Consider the following 22,264-nt stretch of genomic DNA (forward strand, 5'->3'; position numbering starts at 1 on the left):
CCGTTTCATCCTGAACGTTCCCTTAGTAAAAATTCATTAACTTAGTCTCCTTGTCGGTGAAAAAGGAGAATAAAACACATGGACTAAAATAAGAGGTAAAGAGATTAGCAAATAACCATATGTTGCATTCTCTAGAAATCAGATATATTTCTTGGCATTACTACCAAGTTATGGGTAAATAGATTCTGCAAATGAACTGAATCTTTACTGAATAGATGGAAGATTTGAAATCCCTCCTGAGAAAACTGATTCAGTACAGTGGCTTCCTCAGTTAATGGCTATACCAAGCTTTAGAATAGGCAGAAGTTTCAAGAGGCTGTGTTGTTATGATAAATCCAGACAGCTCCTTTACTGAACAAAAAAAAGTGCATAAAAGATAAGCTGCTTTTAAGCTGTGCCTCATAAAATGGCCTCCTCTGTCACGCTGCCACTAAGTACATTCCAGAGTTCTCAATCCGTTCCAGTAAATAGCTCAGAAAGTTATAATATTAAGAAGCTTTTTCTGAGCACAACATCATATGTAAATTCTTTTCCCCCAAATATATATGGCAGACCTCTGTCTCTCAGGAACACCCTCTCCACCAGCTTCCAGCCAGCCAGCTCCACCATTCAAAGGAAAGCCAAACACCACAGGTTCAGATCAACTCTATTCTGTTGTAAGAATTCCTTCCCAACCTGAAGTAAAGAGCAATTGTAGTCAAGAGTACAGAAGAGCTCACTAATTGAGAAGCAAGATGGATAGACAGCCAGTCAACGGAGTAATGACAGGAACACCTCTTCCTCCTCTGGGCTAGTAGCCATGGTTCTTCTTTGGCGCTTGCCTTGCCAAGTAGGAATGAGGTGGGAACTCTCAATTCCCCATTCAAGGTTCTCTGAAGTCCTAACTGTAGCAGAGACTACTTTTCATCAGTATTGTTTTGTAAAGGGCATCCTTCCCTGTTACCGTATGTTATCATATGAACTTCTCAGTTCCAGCTTTGGGATAAAGTGTAGAATGCAGTGTCATAAGATACTGGAACTATAAGCTTGAACACATCCCATTACTTAGCCAGATAACTAAAAAGTGTTCTTTGCAGACTGTAGGCAATACACGGTGAGGTGACAAGGCAACCGTATGAAATATCAGTGTCTGATCACAGCCCTTTCTCATAGAGAAGTGCTGAGCTTTCCTCTCCACTCCTGCTCCTGCTTAATAGGTTGTCTTGTGATGGCACAGCAAACGTACCTTTGGGAGTGTCCATACCATTGAAAGTAGGGTAAGCAGACTGTAACTGAGATAGCTTTCGAGTTGGGCAAAGAGAATCACTTTAGTTCCAAGAATGACATCATTTTTCTGCTGCTGAATTATCAAGATCATGGTAAGATGAAACCAGCTTTCTGAAAAGCAACAGCTGATCTCATTTCACGTTGCTGGACCAATGCAGTTGTTTCCCCTCACCTCCTACCCCAGCAAAAAGTGCTACCTCAATCTATTCTGTTTCTGCAGTCTCTTAGCAGACCTAGCAGATGATACACAGCTGTAGATCTTGGCTCCCCACAAAACAAAACAAAACCTCAAACAAAGAAAGCAAAAAACCACAGTACCTCAAGTCCAGACAATAAAGTAAATTGGGATCAGCAGCTAAGCATTCCTGGGCTGAGGAAAGACTGTTGTGTCACAAGAATTCTTAAATTAACAGTAGTGGGTTGGAGTATTAACAGCCAGGGAACTTTCTCTTCAAGACCCAAGCCAATCCCAGCCACTGGAACTGCTGGAATAGACTCTTCAAATGAAAGACAATTAAATTCTGCTCAGGAAAGCCAAATAATTTTTCAACACTATTATTTCATAATGGAGTACAACTGATGCATTGCCATTCCCACGCAAGAACAGAAGGGGAGGTGTTGTAACATGGGCCCTACCGGGGCTCATTTGTCCCATCCATGCCATCATACTTTCTGTATTAAAAACCTTATACCACCTAAATGTAACGATATTTTTCATCCTCTGCTTACTGTTGCTTGGCCAGAACAACCAAAGATAAAAAGCTCTTGAGAAACTTAATGCAAAATACTCCACAAAGGCTGTGGCAAATGCAGGGCTCTAAATTGCCATGTTTAAAGACTGGCAGAGCAGATACTCTGAAGAGCTGCCAGCAAAAATTGGAGAACATGAGGGTGAAAAGCCAACAGTTTTCTCTCAGACATTATTCTCCTCAGAATTACACCTGTCAAGAAATTTCTTTGAAGCTCAGAAAACTCTACTGAAGAAAACCCCTCAAGATATTTAGCAAGAAAGAGATGGTGCACCAGGCCATCTATTAGCTACATTTAAGGAGAGCAGGATAACAGTGTTAAATAATAGATTCCACAGAAGTCAGACTGGCTTCTACTTCATTTCAGCTTATGTTTATGTACATAATAAAAACACTTTGAAATCCAAATATTTACTAGAAACTGAAATAAGAATTATTTTGTCATGAAGCCAACAGGAAGCGTGATTTTAAAATCCAGTGTTAGGATTTAAAAGTAGAAAGTGGAAGATCTGTGTCATGGCAAAAGTGATTTATATCTAAATCACAGTAACCGTAGGAAGCTCCACCTTCGTCCTCCACCTACCACAGCAAGACTTTCCCACAGGGGAGAAAACAAATAGCAAACAGGTTTCGGTTGCTTGGGAAAATTGGGCAAGTAACTTGCCTCCTAACTCTATTACTCTATTACAGCCTGCTTTTTTGCTTGATACTGTGGTAATTCCAGAACATCCCAAAGCTACAAGCTGCCTCTTTCCCATTTGCTCCCTAAAAGGGGAAATGCCATAAGGGATGTTTCTCCAGAAACTGATCTGCAGTGATAGCAAACAGAAAGTTACAGATGGGCAGAAGTTATTCTTCAGCTCCTGTTATTTCCCAAACTTGCAAGAAAAGGCTAATCTTGATTCAGGAAAGTCCTACCCGTAAGTATCAGCTTTAAAATTGGAAAACAGAACTCTAATTGTTAAAATCGAGTACTAAGAAAAGACAGGTCACTTCAGCACTTTGTGGTTTAAACATTAGGAAATCTTGATTTGTGATACAAGACCAAGCAATCCTGTAACAGACCTAGCTCTTAGAGCCTGTAAGGGGATACTTTTCATATATTTTCACAGAAGGAAAATAAATCACACTGTAAACTAAAATGTATGATACGTGAGATATGAATGTGAAGGTTACGATGTAATTTTTGCTGCTGCATGTGAACTTCAGCACCAATACATTAATAATCTAGTAGGAATTAGTTTTTGAGAACTTTTTTAAGAACGGAAGAATTGTTTTTTAGTAAATTTGAAAATAACAACTGCATTATTTAGCCTAAATAAATTGCCCAAGTAGTAGCCACAGCGTGGTTTTTGGTAGCTTTTTTTTTTTTTTTTTACAATAGCAAACTTTCTTCTCCCAAGAGCAGTTTCATCTATGAGAGAAATCACAGAAGTAAGATATTATGGAAATTTACTGGATGACTGTAATCGCCTTTGACAGTTAAGTTTGTTTTATCCAGAGCACAATGTTTGCCTCTTAACTGTGAATGTTGGCTGACCTGCCCAAATCTCAATGAAAAACCGTTATAACAAGAAGTTTTCTTTGCGAACGGTTATGCAAACTGGAATCTTCATTTCACGTTCATGCTAAAGTAGACCCTCTGGAATGTATACAAAAGCACTATGTTTCTTCTAAAAAGCTTCAGAGGTACACATACTGGAATCAAGGTTAAATGCTTACTGTAGTGTTGAGGATATAGATTATACACAAAACAGCACTAACAACTAAATCAAGATTTAGATTATTCCTTCAGATTTCAAATTACCTTGCAGAAACACAGGAAACTGGTATCCAGGGCTGTTCTTTGAGTAAGTGAAGAGTAACATACTCCATCATACTGCTCTCAGGGCAACGGGATAGGAAGGAATAAACCTGTCTGAAGAGCCAATAGGCAGGAAAAGCGTGAAAGACAACAGAAAAGCCCTGGCAGCAGGATAGCAGCTGACCGATGAGCTTATTCTGCTCAACTTCCCCCTCATCTAACACTGTCATCTTTGTGAGTGTCTTCTGAGGACAATGCTGACTCTCTTCTCTGTTGAACCACTAAAATAAGCATGCTGAGGTCCCTTTAACACTTACATATAGATTTCCGGTTTACCTTTAGTCACTTTACAAAGGGTATGCAAGTGGATGCAAGTGGATGGAAAGGAACTGAAGCCAACTAGCATGAAAAGCAGTTTGTAACTTCCTTGGGACAATGCAGTGTTTTTAGGGAGATATGGGGAAAAACAATAAGCCATCTGCTCTTTCCCTTATTTTACAAGAATTTGCTTTAAGGAAGAGGTTGAATCTTTTTTTTTTTTTTTTAAGATTAACTGCTGGAAGCTTCCAGACTCCTGCTAATAATCTCTGGACCTTCTAAACGGAGATAGATAGATCTTCAGAGAGTTTAACAGCAAGAATAATGCTCATAACTTACCTGATTGTTTCTTTCTGCCTGTCTACACATATACACGCAGGCATACAAACATAATTAAGGGGTGGTCAAAAGTTCTGATGAAGCCCTCTTAAGACGGCACACAGAAAATGGCCACGATAACCTCCCTGCATCTTGTTTTCTTTGAACAGCTGAGACCATAGCTGTTTGATGCACGTTGCAAAACGTATCCAAGGTCTTACTTATCACTTTGCAACTCCTCTAAAAGGCTATAAAACAGTTTTAACTTCCACAACTTCAACAACACACATTTTTGATAGCATCAAACACTAATGATTAACTAAACAACAGAAGGACATTACAAATCTGAAACATCTGTAGTACTGAGATTTAAATTCTATTGTAAAATCAATCCATGATGAGCGTATTTTAGTACTTTAAGAATTTCTGTCATTTCCCCCCTATTAAAACACAGTGTTGTATCAGTTTTACTGCATACAGTAAGGGTCATTACTCTATCTGTAATTAAACAGTACTACTGTCACCTTCTCATTTTTAAATTCAGCTAGACAAAGAATATAGACTTAGGATAAACCACATTAGTGCTAGGGGGTTGATGCTTTAATCCGACTACAAGTACACTACAAGGAAAATGGCTATCAATTTATTTCTGAAATTTGATAATCAAAGCCAGTATTTGTGCGTGCTGCAGGAAAGATAAATGAACTGCAAAATTTTACAGCTTAGTTTAAGTGTTATGGCATTTACTTACAAAAGTAGGTCGTTAGAAATCCTGTAGAATTATTTCTTTTAATTATCAAAGAAACTGCTTGTTTGTATTTCAAAAGGAATGCCAGGTAAGAACTATTTTTACAGCATCTCAGAAAAGAACATGACTAGATTGTGAGCTAAATGTGATTTCTCATAGTTGTCAAGTTTTTATGTTTATAATCACTTTTCAAAGAGCACTTTTCACTTCTTCTGTAAAGTATATGTATGACTAGATAATGCAATGGAATAAGAAGTTACTGAATGTCTGAAAATACAGACACTTCGACTACAATTACTCATACACATTTAAATAGGTGTCTGTAAACAATATACAAAAAGCATGTAAGCAATTTTTGTCCCAGAGAAAATTTGAATTCGAGCAATCACGATATTTTGGATTGTGGTTGAAGCAAATGTTTAGTAGCTTACATAGCAAACTTGTACAGTACGCCTGGTTCTAATCAGTGTGATGCCCTGTCCTTTCCATAACTTAACATTCATTCAGACTGTGCTATTTTGTAGATCAGTATATGATTTAGAAATGGGATTTGCAAGGAGAGTTGCAGTTTCTAAGAGTCAAAGTCTGTTCCCCAAAAAACTGGCAAAGCGGGAACAGGTAACTTTCTCTTTCCAGGTGGGAAAAGAAAAAGAGTATGTGGGGCTAATGAGTCAGAAACCATACACTACACAATTTGTGAGATTTCTTCATGATGTTGCATTACTGTAAATTAATTCTGATAGACGAAAACGCAATATATTCATTCTCTCTTAAGTAAAACAAGAAAAGGGATCTTTCTGATATTCCATCAGATAGCAAACGAGTTTTCTCAACTCTAGACAAATTCTGGTGCACTGTCGTTACATCAGTTCCTAGTTGTTTCAGGCTACTAGTGCATTCATCTTTTCCTCTTTGCTGGACGCAAATTGGCTTGTATAAAATAAGTTGATACTTTGAACACACATTTCTCCAGCACATTTTTGGTGCCTTTCTTGAAATATTCAGAGCCCAGTGACTGAATCAACATCAATAAAAGTGAACTTTAACTCTAGAAAAGTCATTAAGTAATGCTGAAGAAATCTGACAGAGGTCGTACCGCTTTGGTTGCCAACACAGGCCAGGTTTGCTCGCAACAGGAAAAAAAAAAAAAAAAAACAGCATGAAAAGTTTGGAGTGCAAATATTCTTTGGTTTACTCATTAAAATAAAAAGACACAGCAAACAGCAAAAACATTGCCAATTAAATAAACTGCAAGTTCTTTATATGGTCCCTAACAAAAAGTCTTCAGATGTTTGAAATGGATTAACTTCATGCTTTTAAGCACATTACAGTGTCTAGAAAGTCACATTCTTTTCCTTGAGGGCAACGCAGAGAGCGGAGGGAGAAAGGGAAAGGAAGATGGGTGAGAGGTAGCAGGGGAGAAAAGAAGAAAAAAGAAAGGGATTGAAGATGACACTTTTCCATTAGCTAAACAGCATGTAACCCAACGACAAAATTAATTTCTGTTTTTAGATTCATTATACACAAAGCAAACTGGCTTGGAATTTATTTTCAGACGCTTAAGCTTTCTCAATGCACATCATACACATCAGCCTAATGTATAAAATATACTGACCCACACCTTCTCAAAACCAATAAAGACCTATTAGAAAAATATCATTATAAATTGCATAGATAACTCACTGTGTTTTACCTTTCAATTTTATATGCAGAGTTTAAAATTATGTACCGCAGATGTTTTCTAGGGAATACTTTTTCCAAGGCAGGCTGTTTTACTGTAGGTTATCATTCCTGAAATAATCAAAGGAAATAGGCATCTGTGTAAATCTGTAAGGATCACTTGGTAGGCAGATATAAACAGTTTTTATCACTGGCCTGCAGACGAACAAGCCAGGTCAAACTTTATGGGACAGCATCACTGATATGAGTATTCAGAAGGTTCGTAAGGGCAGCACTAGGAAGCTGTTATCTGTGCAGAGAGCATAAAAGACTATATGAATCAAATATGTATTTTAAAAGTGAGTCAAAGAAATTATATATAGAGTGTACCATCACCATGACAGTCCATTACCAACAATATTGGACTGATAGTTTAGAAACGTGTCTGTAAATCAAAGAGAGAAGATTTGGATTGTCTGGCAACATATTATTTTGTTTTGTGTAGCTATCTTGCAAGAGTCTTCCTCTACTCGGACAATTCTATTTACTGTCTTTATCCAGCTGTTTCCATCGGCAAGGCACAGTAAGACACGTCACGTGCAGTCTTTCTTCCAGGTGGACTGTGAATAGCAATGGACAGCTCGTGATAAGGAATCGATTTAATAAAGATCTTTTTGAAATACTCATCTTAAAACAAAAAAAACAAAAAACAAAAACTTTTGCTTGCTCCCTTATTCCTTCATAAATCAGCACTGTTCCATCTACAAATGATACAAGGGCAATCAACTTTAATACAAGTACTTATATGTTCCCCTCATCTAGCATTTTGTTGACACCATCACAAAGTTTCTGCAAATGGAGTTTATAAGTTCCAAAGGGATTGTACAAGGCAGCCAAAAATTCACAATCAGAAAAGTGATCAAACACATTGTTGACACGTCCATGTGATTTTGCAGTTAGGTGACGCTGAATGATTTGATGAAGTAGCTCTCTACAATCATTTAACAGTTTGGATAGGAAATTCCTGTCAAAGGTATAATCCACCTGATGGAAACTGACCACGGTCTTAGCCAGCTGATGAACTTTCTTCTTGAATGTCTCCATCAATGCTATTTCATCCTGATTAAATTGGTTGTTCCTGTAGAGAATTGCCAATTTGAGGACTATTTTAATGAGGTTTTTAATGATCTTCTCTGCTTCCTTTTTATTTTGTGTGTATTCCTTTGTCACTCGGTAGAGCTCATCTAAAACATCACTGCTTGTGTCATCTATCAAAGTAGTTGCTATTGATTTGGACACCATTTTTCCAAGGATCTTCTTCTGGGCCTGAATGGCCAAACTTTTGGAATTGAAGACATCTGTGGCCACTGGAAAAAAAGAAAAAAAAAGAAGTATGCAGTCAATACTTCATCACAGACATACTACAGAGAAGAATATATTTTTAAGGCGAGGAGTATTTCCATGTCTGTCCATTCATCTGACTCCTAGTAATTTCCACAAAAATAATGTAAACTTACTGCATATAGTTGCATTAAAACCTGTCTTTTCTAACCGTAAACCTTTGTTGTCTTAAGGTTCATATTCTTTTGGACTATTTTTAAGCTTAGGAGAAAAAAAATAAACAGAGGATGCTGAAAACAAGATTAAAATAAATATATATGGATTGATGGGATTCCCATCTGAGGCAATAAATCTGCCCTAATTGATCAGACGACGCCTAAGTTTGATCTGATTTTCATATCCACAATGAAATCAGAAATCAGCGATCTTGGCAAAAATCCTCTTAATATTTTCCATGGGAATAGCTAAGAACTGACAACTAAAGGAACCGACCAACCATGACTATCCCAATGTCATGGCAACGGCCAGTGTTACTCAACTGGAAATAGTAATTCAGTACATAAACTACTGTAAATCTTTTCCTTTTAAACATTTTACAGGATGAGTGCATTCAGATCCCACGTGAATCTTTTCCTTTTAAACATTTTACAGGATGAGTGCATTCAGATCCCACGTGTATGTCTATACACGTATATAGAGAGAGCGAGCCAATCCGTTGTCAGCACACAATACTGAGATTCTCTGGATGCAATCTGAAGATGCTAGTTTTCAGAGCAAAAGTAGCATGCATAAACCCTTCTGTGTCCTACAGTTAATGGAGAGGTAACCAAAAACAAATAGTCTGGGGATTGCCATTACAATTGTTAGCATGACCGTGGTTAAGGAATCCTTTTCTGATCATTAAAGTCAATTGTAGAGCAGATTCCTACCTCCAAAATTATGCTAGTTTGCATCAATATACCCAATAACTGGTTCCAGTCTATGAAAGGTATTTAAATACTAAAAAAAAAAAAAACCCCAAACGTTCTTTCAGAAACTCGTTTGGTGAAATTTTACCGCACATGTTCTATTACCAGTGAACAATTTCTTAGACCACGTTCTCTTAACCTTTTCCAGTAGGTCACAAGTGAACTCAAAATTTCCAGATTGAATGGTCTGAGACATGGCCGCCTTTAAGCTGCAGCCTTCTTAGAGTCTCAAACAGGCTGAAGGGAACGCTTCATCTCTTTACATTTATGTCACAAAGGGAAGGTCTTCTTTACAAACACAGGGGCTGGAAACACTTTTTCCCCCCCTCTTTTAATGAAAACAAACTCTGCAGATGCCATACAGTGAAGTCCCTGCATTTGGAAAAAAGTTTCCTATTAGCTGTTTGTCTTTTGGCAACTGGGTGTCTTAAAACCCAGGGTGTCTCTGGGTTTCCAGTAAATAAAAAAAAAAAACTTTCCTGAAGGATGAGGGAGATATAAATCTATACCTTGCCTTCAACAGTCCCTTTGAGAAATTTATTAATATGCTTCTTTTCTGTGATCTGGCAAATTTTCAGAAAGGATTCTTTTAGTCTATACCTGTATTTTAGTCTGAAGCATTAATTATTTGAGCACATTTGTTAAAATAGCATATCTTTTGAAATTTTTACTACATGTGGATATTCAAAAATCAAAGAACCCACTGTCAACTATTTTCGGGATAGCACTCAAGATCACAAGACAGACACGTTTCTAAACCACAGCGATCTGGGTAGAAGTTAAAGATGCTAAGTAGGCAATCTGAAGATGTTTGATTCAACATTTCTGTTTTTAAATATAAAACCGTATCTATTATTATTCAAATAAAACTAATCAAAATATTTCAAAGGGTGGTCAAACACTAGAACTCAATAGCCAACGCTTTAAAAAGATCTGCACAAAAACATTAGCTGTATGAGTTATGTTTGTTTAATATAAAAAGAACTAGAACTACAAAACTTAACTTTCCAATTGTTTCTACTCTCCCCCACCCCCAGCAGGAATTATCAATTGTTCTTTCACAACTTTTATTTCTTGAAGACCTCCAATTTACTAATCTCTCATGATATCTCCTTTCTGACATTCCACAAAGATACACAATACTATATATATATATATGTGCATATTGTAAACATTTCTTTTCTAAGATGCTGTAGATACTCTTACTATAAAATGCTAACTGCATCACTGCATCACAAAGAATGCTACATTGTAATCGAACAGAAATCAGTTCAACCTGCCTCCAGCAAGTCACACAAGCACCCGAAGCTGGTGCTAACAATTTCCACATAGCCATCCACAAGGTACCAATTTTAGGCAACCCAAAATTTGACAGTTCTTCAGTACTAAAATAAGTTACATCACATGATGTAAAATGTGACAAAGTGGAGCTCCGCACATAATTATCACTGCAAAGCAAAACAGGAGTTGCTCACTCCTCTTGAGTGTCAAACTCTTAACAGCATGTCTAAAAATTGTTCAAGTTTTGGTACTATGCAGCATAGCCTATTTTCTCTCTCCTTGGCAATACAGCACGAGTCAGCCTCATTTTCTCTGTATTACTATTACCTGTGTTCTAATTTAACTGTTAAATCCATGAATGTCATATCTCTGTTTGTCAGTCAATCAAAAAGACACCGGCAAATATGTTTGCATTTTAAGATAAACTCATTTTTTTTCTCTTTACTGATGACAAAAAAGAGCTGAAATGTTATTTTACAGCCAGTTGCTTCAATAAAACTGAGTTTAAGCATCAAGCTTCTAGAACTCCAACAGAAGTATTTCCTTAAAAAAGTAAAATTATTACTTACTTGCTCATCAAAAGGAATTGCAATTATTAATGCTGATAGCAGAAACACGTTTCACGTACAGACGGAAAATATCCTAAGTGAAGCCTTTTGCTTGCTTTTTCAGCTAAATCTGGCACATACGTTATTATAAACTTTGAAACACTGTCAGAACTTATCACAGCCTTAAGGTGTTTTTTTTACCTCTCTCCATAACAGCAACTTTTCTCAGCTACCTTTCTCTTCTGTCTGAAGTGCTTCATTTTACTTTGGCACCTCAAAGTGCAAAAACACACTGCAGTGGTTTCACTTCCTTGAAAAGAGAGCTTAAAGGAAATTGCATTGCTGAGCAAGCAGTGCAACACCAATGGCCGTTATTGCTAACCAACAACTGAGACAATGAGCAGAAAGGGAGGGAGAAGAGAGGTTCTGTAACTTGATAGGGCAGGGTACTTGTTAGGAAGAGGTTAAAACATTAACCCTATGTCTGCAAATGCCAAGAAGAGGAGACTCGCCTACATCTGAAATGTCCGATTAGTGCGTCATAAAACAACAGAGGGGCTGCTACCAGCTGTATGCTTCGCTAATGCCCAGTTCCAAATGTGGGAACGGTCATCCAGCCAGTTCAAAAGCTCTGACTAAAATTGCAAATACGAGCACCTAAAAATAAGCGTGTATATCCACACTCAGACAACCAATTAGAGCAGTCTGATTTTCATAGGTGTTGCTCACATGCAGTCACCATTTAGGAGGGGTTGCAGTAGAGGAGCGGTATGTACAAAGCACGCTTATTTCATTGGCAGTTTCCATCCCGAAACAAGGCCATTTCTCTCTCGGGTGGCCTGCAGTAGCCTCAGAATTTGGGCAGGTAATCCAACTACTTGTAAACACCTCACGGACAGTTTTTCCTCTTTACAGCTGTTTGTTTTCTACATAGTTTTACTTTGCACTTTTAAGAAATATATTGCTGTATACCCCTTTGAAATCAATGGGCTGTCACTTCCCGTACAATCAATACACACAAACATTTCTGGGTCACTGCCATGATGATGTTCAGCGCAGCCGTTCCTCTGCGGAGGAGAGCAGTCTCAGGCGAAAGGCTCCCAGGGAGGAATCCTCCCTCCGTCACTCAGAAATTGATGGGACCTTAGGGATGCCAGGGACATCTGAAAGGTCTCCTGTATTTACGATTTAGAAGAGAAGCCAGTTAATTACTAGAGGCTGATTTATGTGAGAGTTAGGAGCTTCTTAATTATGACGCTTGTTATGTTTTGCAAACAATAGAAGGTGCTTAATATTAGTTTTGTATTTTGTGCATTAAAGTAAATAAATATCGGATATGCACCTTTTCTCCATATATTTTCCCCAGAATATTTGCCTTACAAATGTTTTCCCTCAAATCTTTAACTATGTAGAAAGTGTGACCTTTCAGTAAAAACCGAAAATTCTGGCTCAATAAGCTCTCAGGAGGAGGCTGGTATAAAAGTACAACAAGGGTCTTACTTATGGCTGTGATGCTCAATCTTCCTGATATGAAAGCCAGTACACTTCCCTACTTACTGGGGCAAATGCCTATTGCCAAATAGCCTATTTCTCAACTCCACTTAAACTAAAACTGAATGTATTTGAAAAAAAAAGTTGAATCACATTATTTCAGTGCCTCAAACCAAGGCAGAATGTTTTGGGGTTTTTTTTCCCCCCCTCCCACAAGGTAACAATCACCAGTACAATCAACAGTAGATACAGCCAAGTTTGTGTATTCAATCCAACGTATATTGATAACATTGTCATTGAGTATTTTTAGGCTTGTAACAAAGACAGATCTGAAGAAAAGCATCCACTAAAAACTTTCAGTGAACCATGCTAAATTCCATGGACAACTCAAGGGTTAAATTTTTGACAACTCAAGAGTTAAATTTTTTGACACAGATTCCATTTCTGGCATATAGACTCATGATACTTTAATGTAACAGCCTTGGCTGAAGAGGCAATTTGACTGTGAAGCCATTAATGATAACATTGCAATGTGAAACTGAGCTCTCATTTTAATGACTGACATACTACATCCTAACTGTCACCAGTACCTGGAGAGTAAGCTTGTCCACTGTAGAGTGCAACACCCAAAAATCAAACGGATTTTTGGGTAAGAATACAAAGACTACATATATAGGATTAGGAGGAAAGAGTAGCACCGACTGCACACTTTATGCATCATTTAAAAGACTGTACCACACAGTTTCAAGAAATGTGGCAACTGATTTCCTGTCTAGCTTCCTGTAGGGACAAGTATTTGCCTCTGTATAAACTGTACGTTAGAGCTAAAGCTGCAAGTCTATGGACGTGGTAAGAATCTCATGTTCAGTCAAACTCATGCAGTGAGAGAGAGAGCATCATTCTGTCAGAGGGAGGCAACTTGAAACCAAGCAGGATTGACAATACTCATTTCCAAGTATTTGTGACCATGAGTCATGCCCCTCCAAAACTGTGAGAGCGCCTGGAAATCAAGAGATTAAAAAATTACTGAATTTTGATATCTTCTTGCACTTTGTTTCCTGGGTCTTTACAGGGCTACATTTGTTTTCAAGAAGGATAAAGGCTAGAAACATTAAAAAAATAAATATACCGAGACACATAAATACATGACTTCATGTATAAATACATGACTTCAGTAAGGTAAAGCTCAACTCACGATAAGCTGCAAGAGCTAGCGTCAGTAAAGGAACGACTCCCAAAGTAGGAGAAGACAGGCAGAAACAGAGCCATAAACTTTTGGTACTAGCAGAGCTGTTACAATTTTCACAGTGTATTAATTACATAAAAGATTTAAAAAATGAGTGGTACAACACAGACTATAAATTCTTCAGATATAAATAAAGTAAGCTGATTTTTCTAACTGCTACCATGATTTGTAGCTTCTCCTTAAGCACCATCTGATGGAATGAGTCATGTTTTCAAAGAGCTTTTTTTTCCCCAAAAGACTCAGTGCTTTGAATCTAATCTGTACTGAAGTGCTTCAAAGCTTTCTTAGGTAAAGGGCATGTTAAATGTAACTTTTTAAAAGCACAAATAGAGTAAAAATTACTCCAAAAAATGCAGCAGTCCCTAAACAGCCACTTCAGAAAATCAGCTAGTCTTTGCATTTGCAAGTGTTTCTTCATGTGTTGGCTTTTCAAATGCTGATGACAACTGAAGCTTGTATGAGACATGCTAGAGCAGACAGCTCTGACAGCTTTTACCTTCGAACTTCAGATACAGGGACTTTGACACCTAAGCTGGCTGAAGGCAGCAGTGAGAAGAGACCAAGGCAGCTACACAGGTTATCAAGTCAAAGACTGGGAGAAGGGCGGATGGCTTAGGCAAGCAGCATCAAAGAACGGAAAACCCAGAGGGCAGACATCAATGTGCAGAAGGAGAAAAGGAACAGAACACGGTTAAGGGAAATAAGGAATGAAAAAAAAAAACTCCCCACGACTTTTCAAAAGGAGAAAAGCTTATCAGAAGAAGCAAAGCTCATCAATAAACATTTTCCACAGCAGTATTTCAGGTAACACTCTAACAGCTCGTGGAACATTACAGGGATTCATACTATTTAGCTATGATCTTCCTTCACAGAGTGAAGTCAGCAGGACTCTTGACTTTTCCATCCGCTATAGGGACATAAGAGTTCCCTTGCTTATTTCCTGCCTTAAAAGCAATAGCTGTGTTTGAACTTCAGTTAGAGAAATGTTAGTTAGAGAAACATCTGAGCATGATATAAAAAAATGTTAGCAGGCAAATCCAGTCTTTCCTTCTAGCTTCCCTCTTTTGCAATAGCAGCTGAAAAGGCAGGGCATTGGGAATACCACCTTTCTCTCTCAAACGTTAATCTACTTTGAATTACAGTGGCCTTAGACTCTAAACTGTAAATCGTAACTTGCTGCCCTGCCCTCTGGTTCGACACTAAAAAAATAAAAGCCCTATATAGTACTCTTTTCTTCCACATACATCTGTCTTTATTCGATGCAGGTACATATGCTCTTCATTTGAAGAGCAAATATTTTACTTGGCACCTTATTTTTGAAAAGGGAGGTTTATTTACGAATATCAATTTTGACTAGAAAAATTGAATTACACTTTGCATGCATTGAAAATTTCATGTTCATAAAGGTCAATAACTTGCTTACATTTCTTTTAACAGTCACAGTATATTGTACTAAATTCTCACTCACCATGATCTTTACCAACTAAGCACAATATAAGAATATTAATTAGTCAAGCACTGTACACTAATTTTAACTTTCATATTGGAAGATCTTCTAAAGAAAAAATAACTAATCTGAAACCAAGCCTCACACATGGCAAATATCGCACGAGCAGGCTGACTGGATTTGGAAGTCAACTCTGGAGCTGGAAGTCACTCTGCAGAAATGGATTATCAAGCAATTCTGGAAAAAAATCTGGTTAATCAAGCAATTTTTGGAATATACTGTATGCCTAATCTGCATACGCATACTGAAAGGAAACACACATTCAGCAGCACAGAACAAGAAAAAGAGAAAAAGAAAGCTACCAAACAACACTGAGAACACCTCTATCATTTAATAAAGTCCTGGAGAAGTCATTGTCAGTACGTTTACATATCATACACTATATTTGTTATTTATGTTCCTGATTTTACTATTTAATTCATAGCTTTAGCTATGAAAAAAAAGTACCTGCAGGTTAAGGTTGGGTAGTGTGGTAATGAAAGATGCTATTTGCAACAAGAACGCATGTGTAGAGTTTCGCAGTCCCATGAGAATGGTTTGTGCCAGCAAGTTATTCTGGTTTTACATGCCCGTGCTTCCCACAGCCACCCTCTGCATCACATGCTACATACTGTAGCTCGTTTAGAAACTTAAAAAGCCTTCTTAAAATCCCTTTTTCCTCAAGCCTATGTATTTTTTTTAAACAACAGTGCAACTTCAATAAGAAAAAAAATTAAGATTTTAACCTCTTTCCATATACTTCTGACGAGTGCTCTTACAGAAGCACATATTAAAATATATTGGCTATTTAACAGAGAATATGACAGTCACGCAGAGTAGAGTCATGAACTAAATCTGGTATTTCACTCCTTTGCCACCATTTGTTACCCTTGCTGGAATGTAGCAACAGATGCTGTGTTATTAAATACGAAGCCTGCGTATTTCAGCTGTTGGCCATTTCAGGGCTACATCAGGTTCCTCTGTATCTACCAGGTGCCCATGCATTCTCAACAGTAATGCTGCACAAATCTTTTCATAGGAAATAACGTGCATCCCTAGGTCATTCCTTCAGAACAAGTAAATGCAACCCAGATACCAAAGTTTTTTGTCCAGCCTTAAAAAGGCACAAACCGTGCAGCAAGCCAACAGCACCAATCTCCTTAACCCAAACAGCAGCCATTATGACTGAACGTTTTATCAAAAGTAGAGAGATAGAGAGAGAGATATCTAACTGTTTTATGACCAATGCTGCAAAAAGAACGTCTTCGCATAAAACCGAAAGTTTAGCTGCGGGCGCAGGACATAAAATGTATAACAGAAGAGCTTCTGGCTTGGATGCAAGAGGACAAGCATTGAGACAGGCAGCCCTAGGGAATGGACGGAGAAACTTAGCAAAGCAAAAAAGGTAGAGGAAGTTCAAGATACATGTGGCAAAAATACAAGGAACTGATATCTGCCCATATGGTAGAGACAAGATGACAATACAGCATGACAGGAAAAGGGAAATCAACTACAAGAACAAGGTAGCAACTTGGCAGTCAAAATGCAAAGGAGATAATATTTTGCATAGAATGTAAAGCAAGCCAGAGGAGAGGAGAGTTACGATGACAGAAAGGTTTGTGAGTGATCGTCCACTGACTTTGAAAATAGTTAATAATGTTTTTCTTGTATTTCTAGTCCTGGTTCTCTGCTCTTCGCGATGCCAATCTGTGTGCCACTCTCTCTGTCTCCTGCAGACATGGCAGGCATCCTTTGGTATCTCTCTCAGTGTAAGGCTGAAAGAAGACTGGATTGCTCTTTTGCTCTACATTTATATGTATTACTGTTCCTTCCACTGGTTTCTCCGAGACATAAGACGGAATTTCCCCCCACCACTGCCATGCGTAATTCAGCTTCTCTTTTTTTTCTTTTCAGAAAAACTTATTCTGAGGCACCAAGGAGTGCCACAGCTATAGACAGGATACAGAAGAAAAGCAGTGATTTCCAAGGCACTAAATTCTCTGATGTTTCGATAGTTTGTTCTTTTTTCAGTATCAAACTAGTTATTATACGCAAGAGAACAAACCATCTGAGAATTTTCCTTACCAAATAAATACCTTGCTGTTCTAAAGGCCTAGGACACTGGTGATACCCTTCTTCTCTTTTGCTGCCCGTTGCAGTTTTATCTTTTAGTTTTTCAGTACAGGTCTTGCTCTTTTTATATCATGAAGGACAAATCTTCTGGCATGAAATGGCTGTACATGTATGCTTTGTTTACTCTTCTGCACAAACCATCCCATTATACATTTACTTATGATTATGGGGAATTAAAGTTGATGGCTCTGGTGGTCTCTTCCATTCCCACTACTGAAAATGTATTTCCTCTGTTTTGCTTTCCACAAGGAACAAAAGAGATCTCCTCCCCTCCCCACTTTAATTTTTTCTCCCAATGTTTAGTAGCCGTATCCCCTCCACTGTCCTATTCTCCATACTACAACTACCAGGACTAACTTGGAAGTTAGTCCAAACTTCCAGCCATAAAATCAATGGTTGAAAGTATTTTCTCTCTCAATTGTTGAAAGTATTTTCTCTCCTGGACTCCCCTTGCTCCCTTGCCATCAGTTCAGAACAGGCCTCCAAGATCCAAATGCAGTCTACCTCTTGGAAACTTCGTTTTGACTCGTTTGTTTTCCTTGGGTTTTCCTTATTCTTGGCTTCTCCAATTCATAACCAATGATCAAAACAAGTGATAAATTATGCAAAGTATTTCTACATAATACTTATGTATTTCTATACATAAGATTATTTAAAAAAGAAACTCTTAAAACCCCTGATTTAAATAGTTTTCAATAGCACCTCAATTTTCAAGCATAAATCGCTAACACTATCAAAACAGAGACCCACCTCCCAAAGTTTCATAGGGTTTTGTTTTGCTTTCATTAATGCCATTATATCCTAGTAAAATATAAAGCATAGGGGAAAATTAGGTCTCTAATACTGTTAAAAAATGTTTCTTCTGTAAAATTTGCCCTTCTGGTTAAACATCCTGTGTGTAACACTGACTTTTTTTTTTTTTTTTTTTAAATATCAGGAAGCATGATTATATGGATGCAGAACTTTGACCGGTAAGTAGCAAGGCACTAACGATCCTATTTATTTTTAAGTTTTGTAAATATAATCACTGTCTAAAACTAGATGATCCCTAGAGGTCCCTTCCATCCTCAACTATGCTGGCATTCTCTAAAACCTGGATCTATCTTGTTGTTCCCCCTCTTGGGCTAAGGCATAAGAGGCCGAGCACATTGTTTTTTACAGCTACTGACAACTGCAGAAGTTAAATGTCCAGCTTCTTTACATGGAACTGGCATCAAGTAGTAGTTTTAAGCAGGCCACGATCAGTACAGATCAGCTATAAGGAACTACCCATATGAACTTCCTTTGCCAGGAAACACTGTGGTAGCTTGTGATTTTTTGGGATCATTAGCCAAGAAGTAAGAAGGAGGGAATGCAAATTTGAATCCTGAAGAAGGACAGGCCTTGCTGTGCTGACAATAAACACCAGCCACCTAAATTTCAAATTAGTTAATGACATTTTTGCAGCGTCAGAAGAAATAAAAGTGCCAACAGTTTCTCCTACCCTCACCACAATATATTGCTATCCTCTTTTCCCATAAGGTATTGCATTAATTAATAATAAGCAGAACAAACTGATCAATATCTAAAACCATAAATTATATCTTTCAACTGATTATAATACCAGCCAGTTGTTGCAAAGTAAAATTCAGTTTAAACAGACATCCAAGGCAATTTTAAAATGTCTTGCAGAAAGGTTTTTAAATCTCCAGTCCTCAGCTTTTAGGACTAGGCTGGGAGCTTGGTGAAGGCGTCTTACTGTGGATGTAGACAGCAGAGCCAATTCCTTTACTCTTATCTCTTCAGGAAAGTGTCAACTCTTTCTGTTCACAGCTGCTCATAATCAGAGAGAGACTTTTAAAAATGATTCACTGTTTCATGTTATTTGTAGTTTCTGAGATAAAGTCTAAGCCACTATCCCTCAGTGAATATTTTTAAAATAAATATTTCTGAATGAACATCAAAATTAATTCATTTTCTCTTTTGTGAGTGGGGAAAAAATAGCCCTTGGAATCACTAGTTCAAATACTCATCAGTGTCATTTATGCACTTTTGCTAATATTCAACCAAAATTTTCTTCTTTCTATAAACAAACTATCTTTCCCAGAATAGTTTGCTAAGAGGACATAGTAAAAACAAAAACAGATCTCATGAAAGTTTAAGATTTAAAAACAATGAATTTTCTGCTTTCTCTCAGTCAAAGTTTTCTATATACCTTGATGGAGCTCATTAAGTGGAGGCTTGTCTGTGCATGCACTGATTGAGTGCTTCATTAATTCCTGTAATGAAGTGAAATGCAACCATTTTGGGATCCAGACCTGACGGGCTCATTCTTAAAGGTCCATCAAAATCCACAGGTCAGTCTCTAAATACTGTAGAGAATCCTACAAGTGCCTATCTATATCTGTAGCTACTTAAGGTACATCTTAAGGAGATATGCAAAACCCGCCTGGACGCGGGAAATATGCTCTAGAGGACCCTGACTGAGCAGGGGGGTTGGACTAGATGATCTCCAGAGGTCCCTTCCAACCTCAACCGTTCTGTGATTCTGTAACTCTGTGATCTCAGAATATGCCCCTGAATTTCAAACGACAAGCCTTCCAAGGACAAAGGCTCTCAAATAAATGAAATGCTAACTCTCACTTCACTGCAATGTATTGTCATACCACAAACTGCCAGCACAACCGTAACTCTGCACCGACACCAACATTTGTATCTGTCAACGTCAAACTGAAACGCAGATTCCCCCTACTGCTACACAAAGAACGCTGGCTGATCTTTCATTACTAATCTGTATAGTTACAACTACTGATGCTGAATTCAGGAGGTAAGGACAAATACCCGCAAATTAGTTCATACGGTGCGCATCTATTCCTCTGCGTTGTTTTGACAGAAACAGATCTGTGGTGAACATTTCGATCCCAAGTTCCCCAAATGCAATTGGCCATGGGTTGCAAGGGGTGGGCGTTCTCTCCTTTCCATTGCTAGCCAGTCAAGCACCAGAACTCAACACCAAAGTCAAGCGGTGGCACAGAATCAAGTGGGGGGGGGGGGGGGAAGAAACCATACCCCCAAACCCAATCAAGGCAGGGAATCAAGGCAGGCATATGCAGTAACTGTTACTACTGACTAGCAGATTACTGGATCTAAAATATCCATCCAGTGAGCAAACAGGAAAAATTAATCCTTAAACAAAAAGCTAAAACCTTTAAAACCTTTATGAAATAGATCTGTTTATTTTTATCCTCCTGCTTCTTCTATTGAGTATGATGAAAGGAAGAACAGCAGTTGCTTAATACAATGGCATAAAAATTAGTATTTTTTTTCCATATCTCTTCATGCAACGTTCTCCTACTACTACAGATTGTAATAAAATTGTAATAGAAATCAGTCCAGGGGGCTGAAATAATGTCTGAAATACAGTTTTTGTTTGCTTGTTTTATTTATTCCCCAACAGCGCTTACTGAGACTCAAAACATCTGCAAAGAGAACAACCACAAAAAAGCAATTCGCTCCTCCAAAAAAACCCTTATGAAATCATCACATTTAATGTAAGATTTGACCAAATGATAAATACTCAGTGATGAAAGCAATCATGTGTGCCTCTGAATAAAAGACACAAATGATTATTAGTATCCAGTCTCACATTTTCCTTATGCCATCCCTGGCTCACGTATTGCAAAATAGTCATCGTTCTTGTAAGCCATCCATTTAGCCAGTGCCTCTGTTTGGAAATAACATTGTTGAAGAAGGACACAGCCTTTCTGAACGTACGTGCAAGGCCCTCTGCCTATCTAGACATAAACAATTTCTTTGATTCTCCAGGGATTGCCTATTGACTGACTTTTGCTCCCTGATCTCTAACTTCTGTCTAATTTACGGCTACCCAGAGTTTGCCAATTCCTCAAAGAAAACAATCCCAGGGTCTGAAAAGTCTTAGAATATAGTAAATGCTGTCATAAACAGATACATGAAAGGGAGAAGGGGAAAGTAAGTCACCAAAAGAAGCCATTCTATAAAATAAAAAATTCAGAGAGAATTTGAAAAGAAAGCATCATCTGCCTGTATGTGGAGCACTGTGTCTAGTTTGGGGCACCCCAGTATCTCTCCAAAAAAAGGAGCTGGCAAACTGGTGCAAGTCCAGCAAGGAGCCACCACAACAGTTGGGGAGCTGGAACACATGATCTAAAGGACAGGCTGAGAGCAAGCTTTCTTTGGCCAGAAGATGTCTACTGGGGACCTAACTGATATCTGTAACTACTTACTGAGTGGTTACCGAGAAGATAGAGCCGCCCTTCCTGGAGATGCATAGCAAAAACATAAGAGGAAATGGGCACAAGCTGCAGCAAGGGAAATCCCAATCAGATGTAAGGAAAAAATTATTCACGGGGAAGGTAGGCAAATACTGGAACACATTGCTAGAGAAGTTGTGGGATCAACACTTGTGGAGATACTAACAGCTTTGCTCGACAAAGCCTAAACAACGTCATCTAACTTCGAATTTCGATCTAACTTTGAATTTGGCTCTGCTTTGAGTGGCAGGTTGGGCCAGATAACCTTCAAAGGCTCCTCACAACCTAAGTTATCTATGATTCTGTTTTCCACATGGCTCAAGGGGCTGTATCTTATTTGCAATTAAACACATGTTAGTCTTGCCGTTCACGATGTATTAATAGCTTTGATTGCATCAGTATAATTACATTAATGGAATTTTCTTAGAGCAGTCCAGCACTCAACCCAACTATTGTAGCTAAATGATTAACCTGTTAAGAGTTTTAGTGATTCTGTAATGTAGCCTCCCCGCTACAGCGAATACTTACCCTGTGGCCTCTGCTCAAATTACCACTGAGCTTCCTCATCTGCTCCAATCGCACAAGGAAGAGAGTGCTAAACTTGCAGAGTACGAAGACTAGTGAAGCATTCTGCAGA

General features: G+C 38.1%; 1 protein-coding gene across 6 annotated transcripts in view; it reads right to left on the reverse strand.

The window, feature by feature from the left end:
* Positions 1-4,819: 4,819 nt before the first annotated feature.
* LOC138060836 (tumor necrosis factor alpha-induced protein 8) overlaps positions 4,820-22,264 on the reverse strand; it is a 67,751-nt gene continuing 50,306 nt past the window's right edge. For 3 of the 6 annotated variants that reach the window (XM_068928491.1, XM_068928492.1, XM_068928488.1), the window contains one exon: positions 4,820-8,229. In XM_068928491.1, the coding sequence (XP_068784592.1) occupies positions 7,664-8,229 (566 nt within the window). In that variant the 3' untranslated portion in view covers positions 4,820-7,663. Of the gene's footprint in view, positions 8,230-11,021; positions 11,363-16,862; positions 16,882-22,264 lie in introns of those variants that run through there. The other 3 variants (XM_068928493.1, XM_068928490.1, XM_068928489.1) reach the window with 3 other exon arrangements.

The sequence above is a fragment of the Struthio camelus genome, chromosome Z (assembly GCF_040807025.1).
Source record: "Struthio camelus isolate bStrCam1 chromosome Z, bStrCam1.hap1, whole genome shotgun sequence".
In the NCBI taxonomy this organism is placed as follows: Eukaryota; Metazoa; Chordata; class Aves; order Struthioniformes; family Struthionidae; genus Struthio; species Struthio camelus.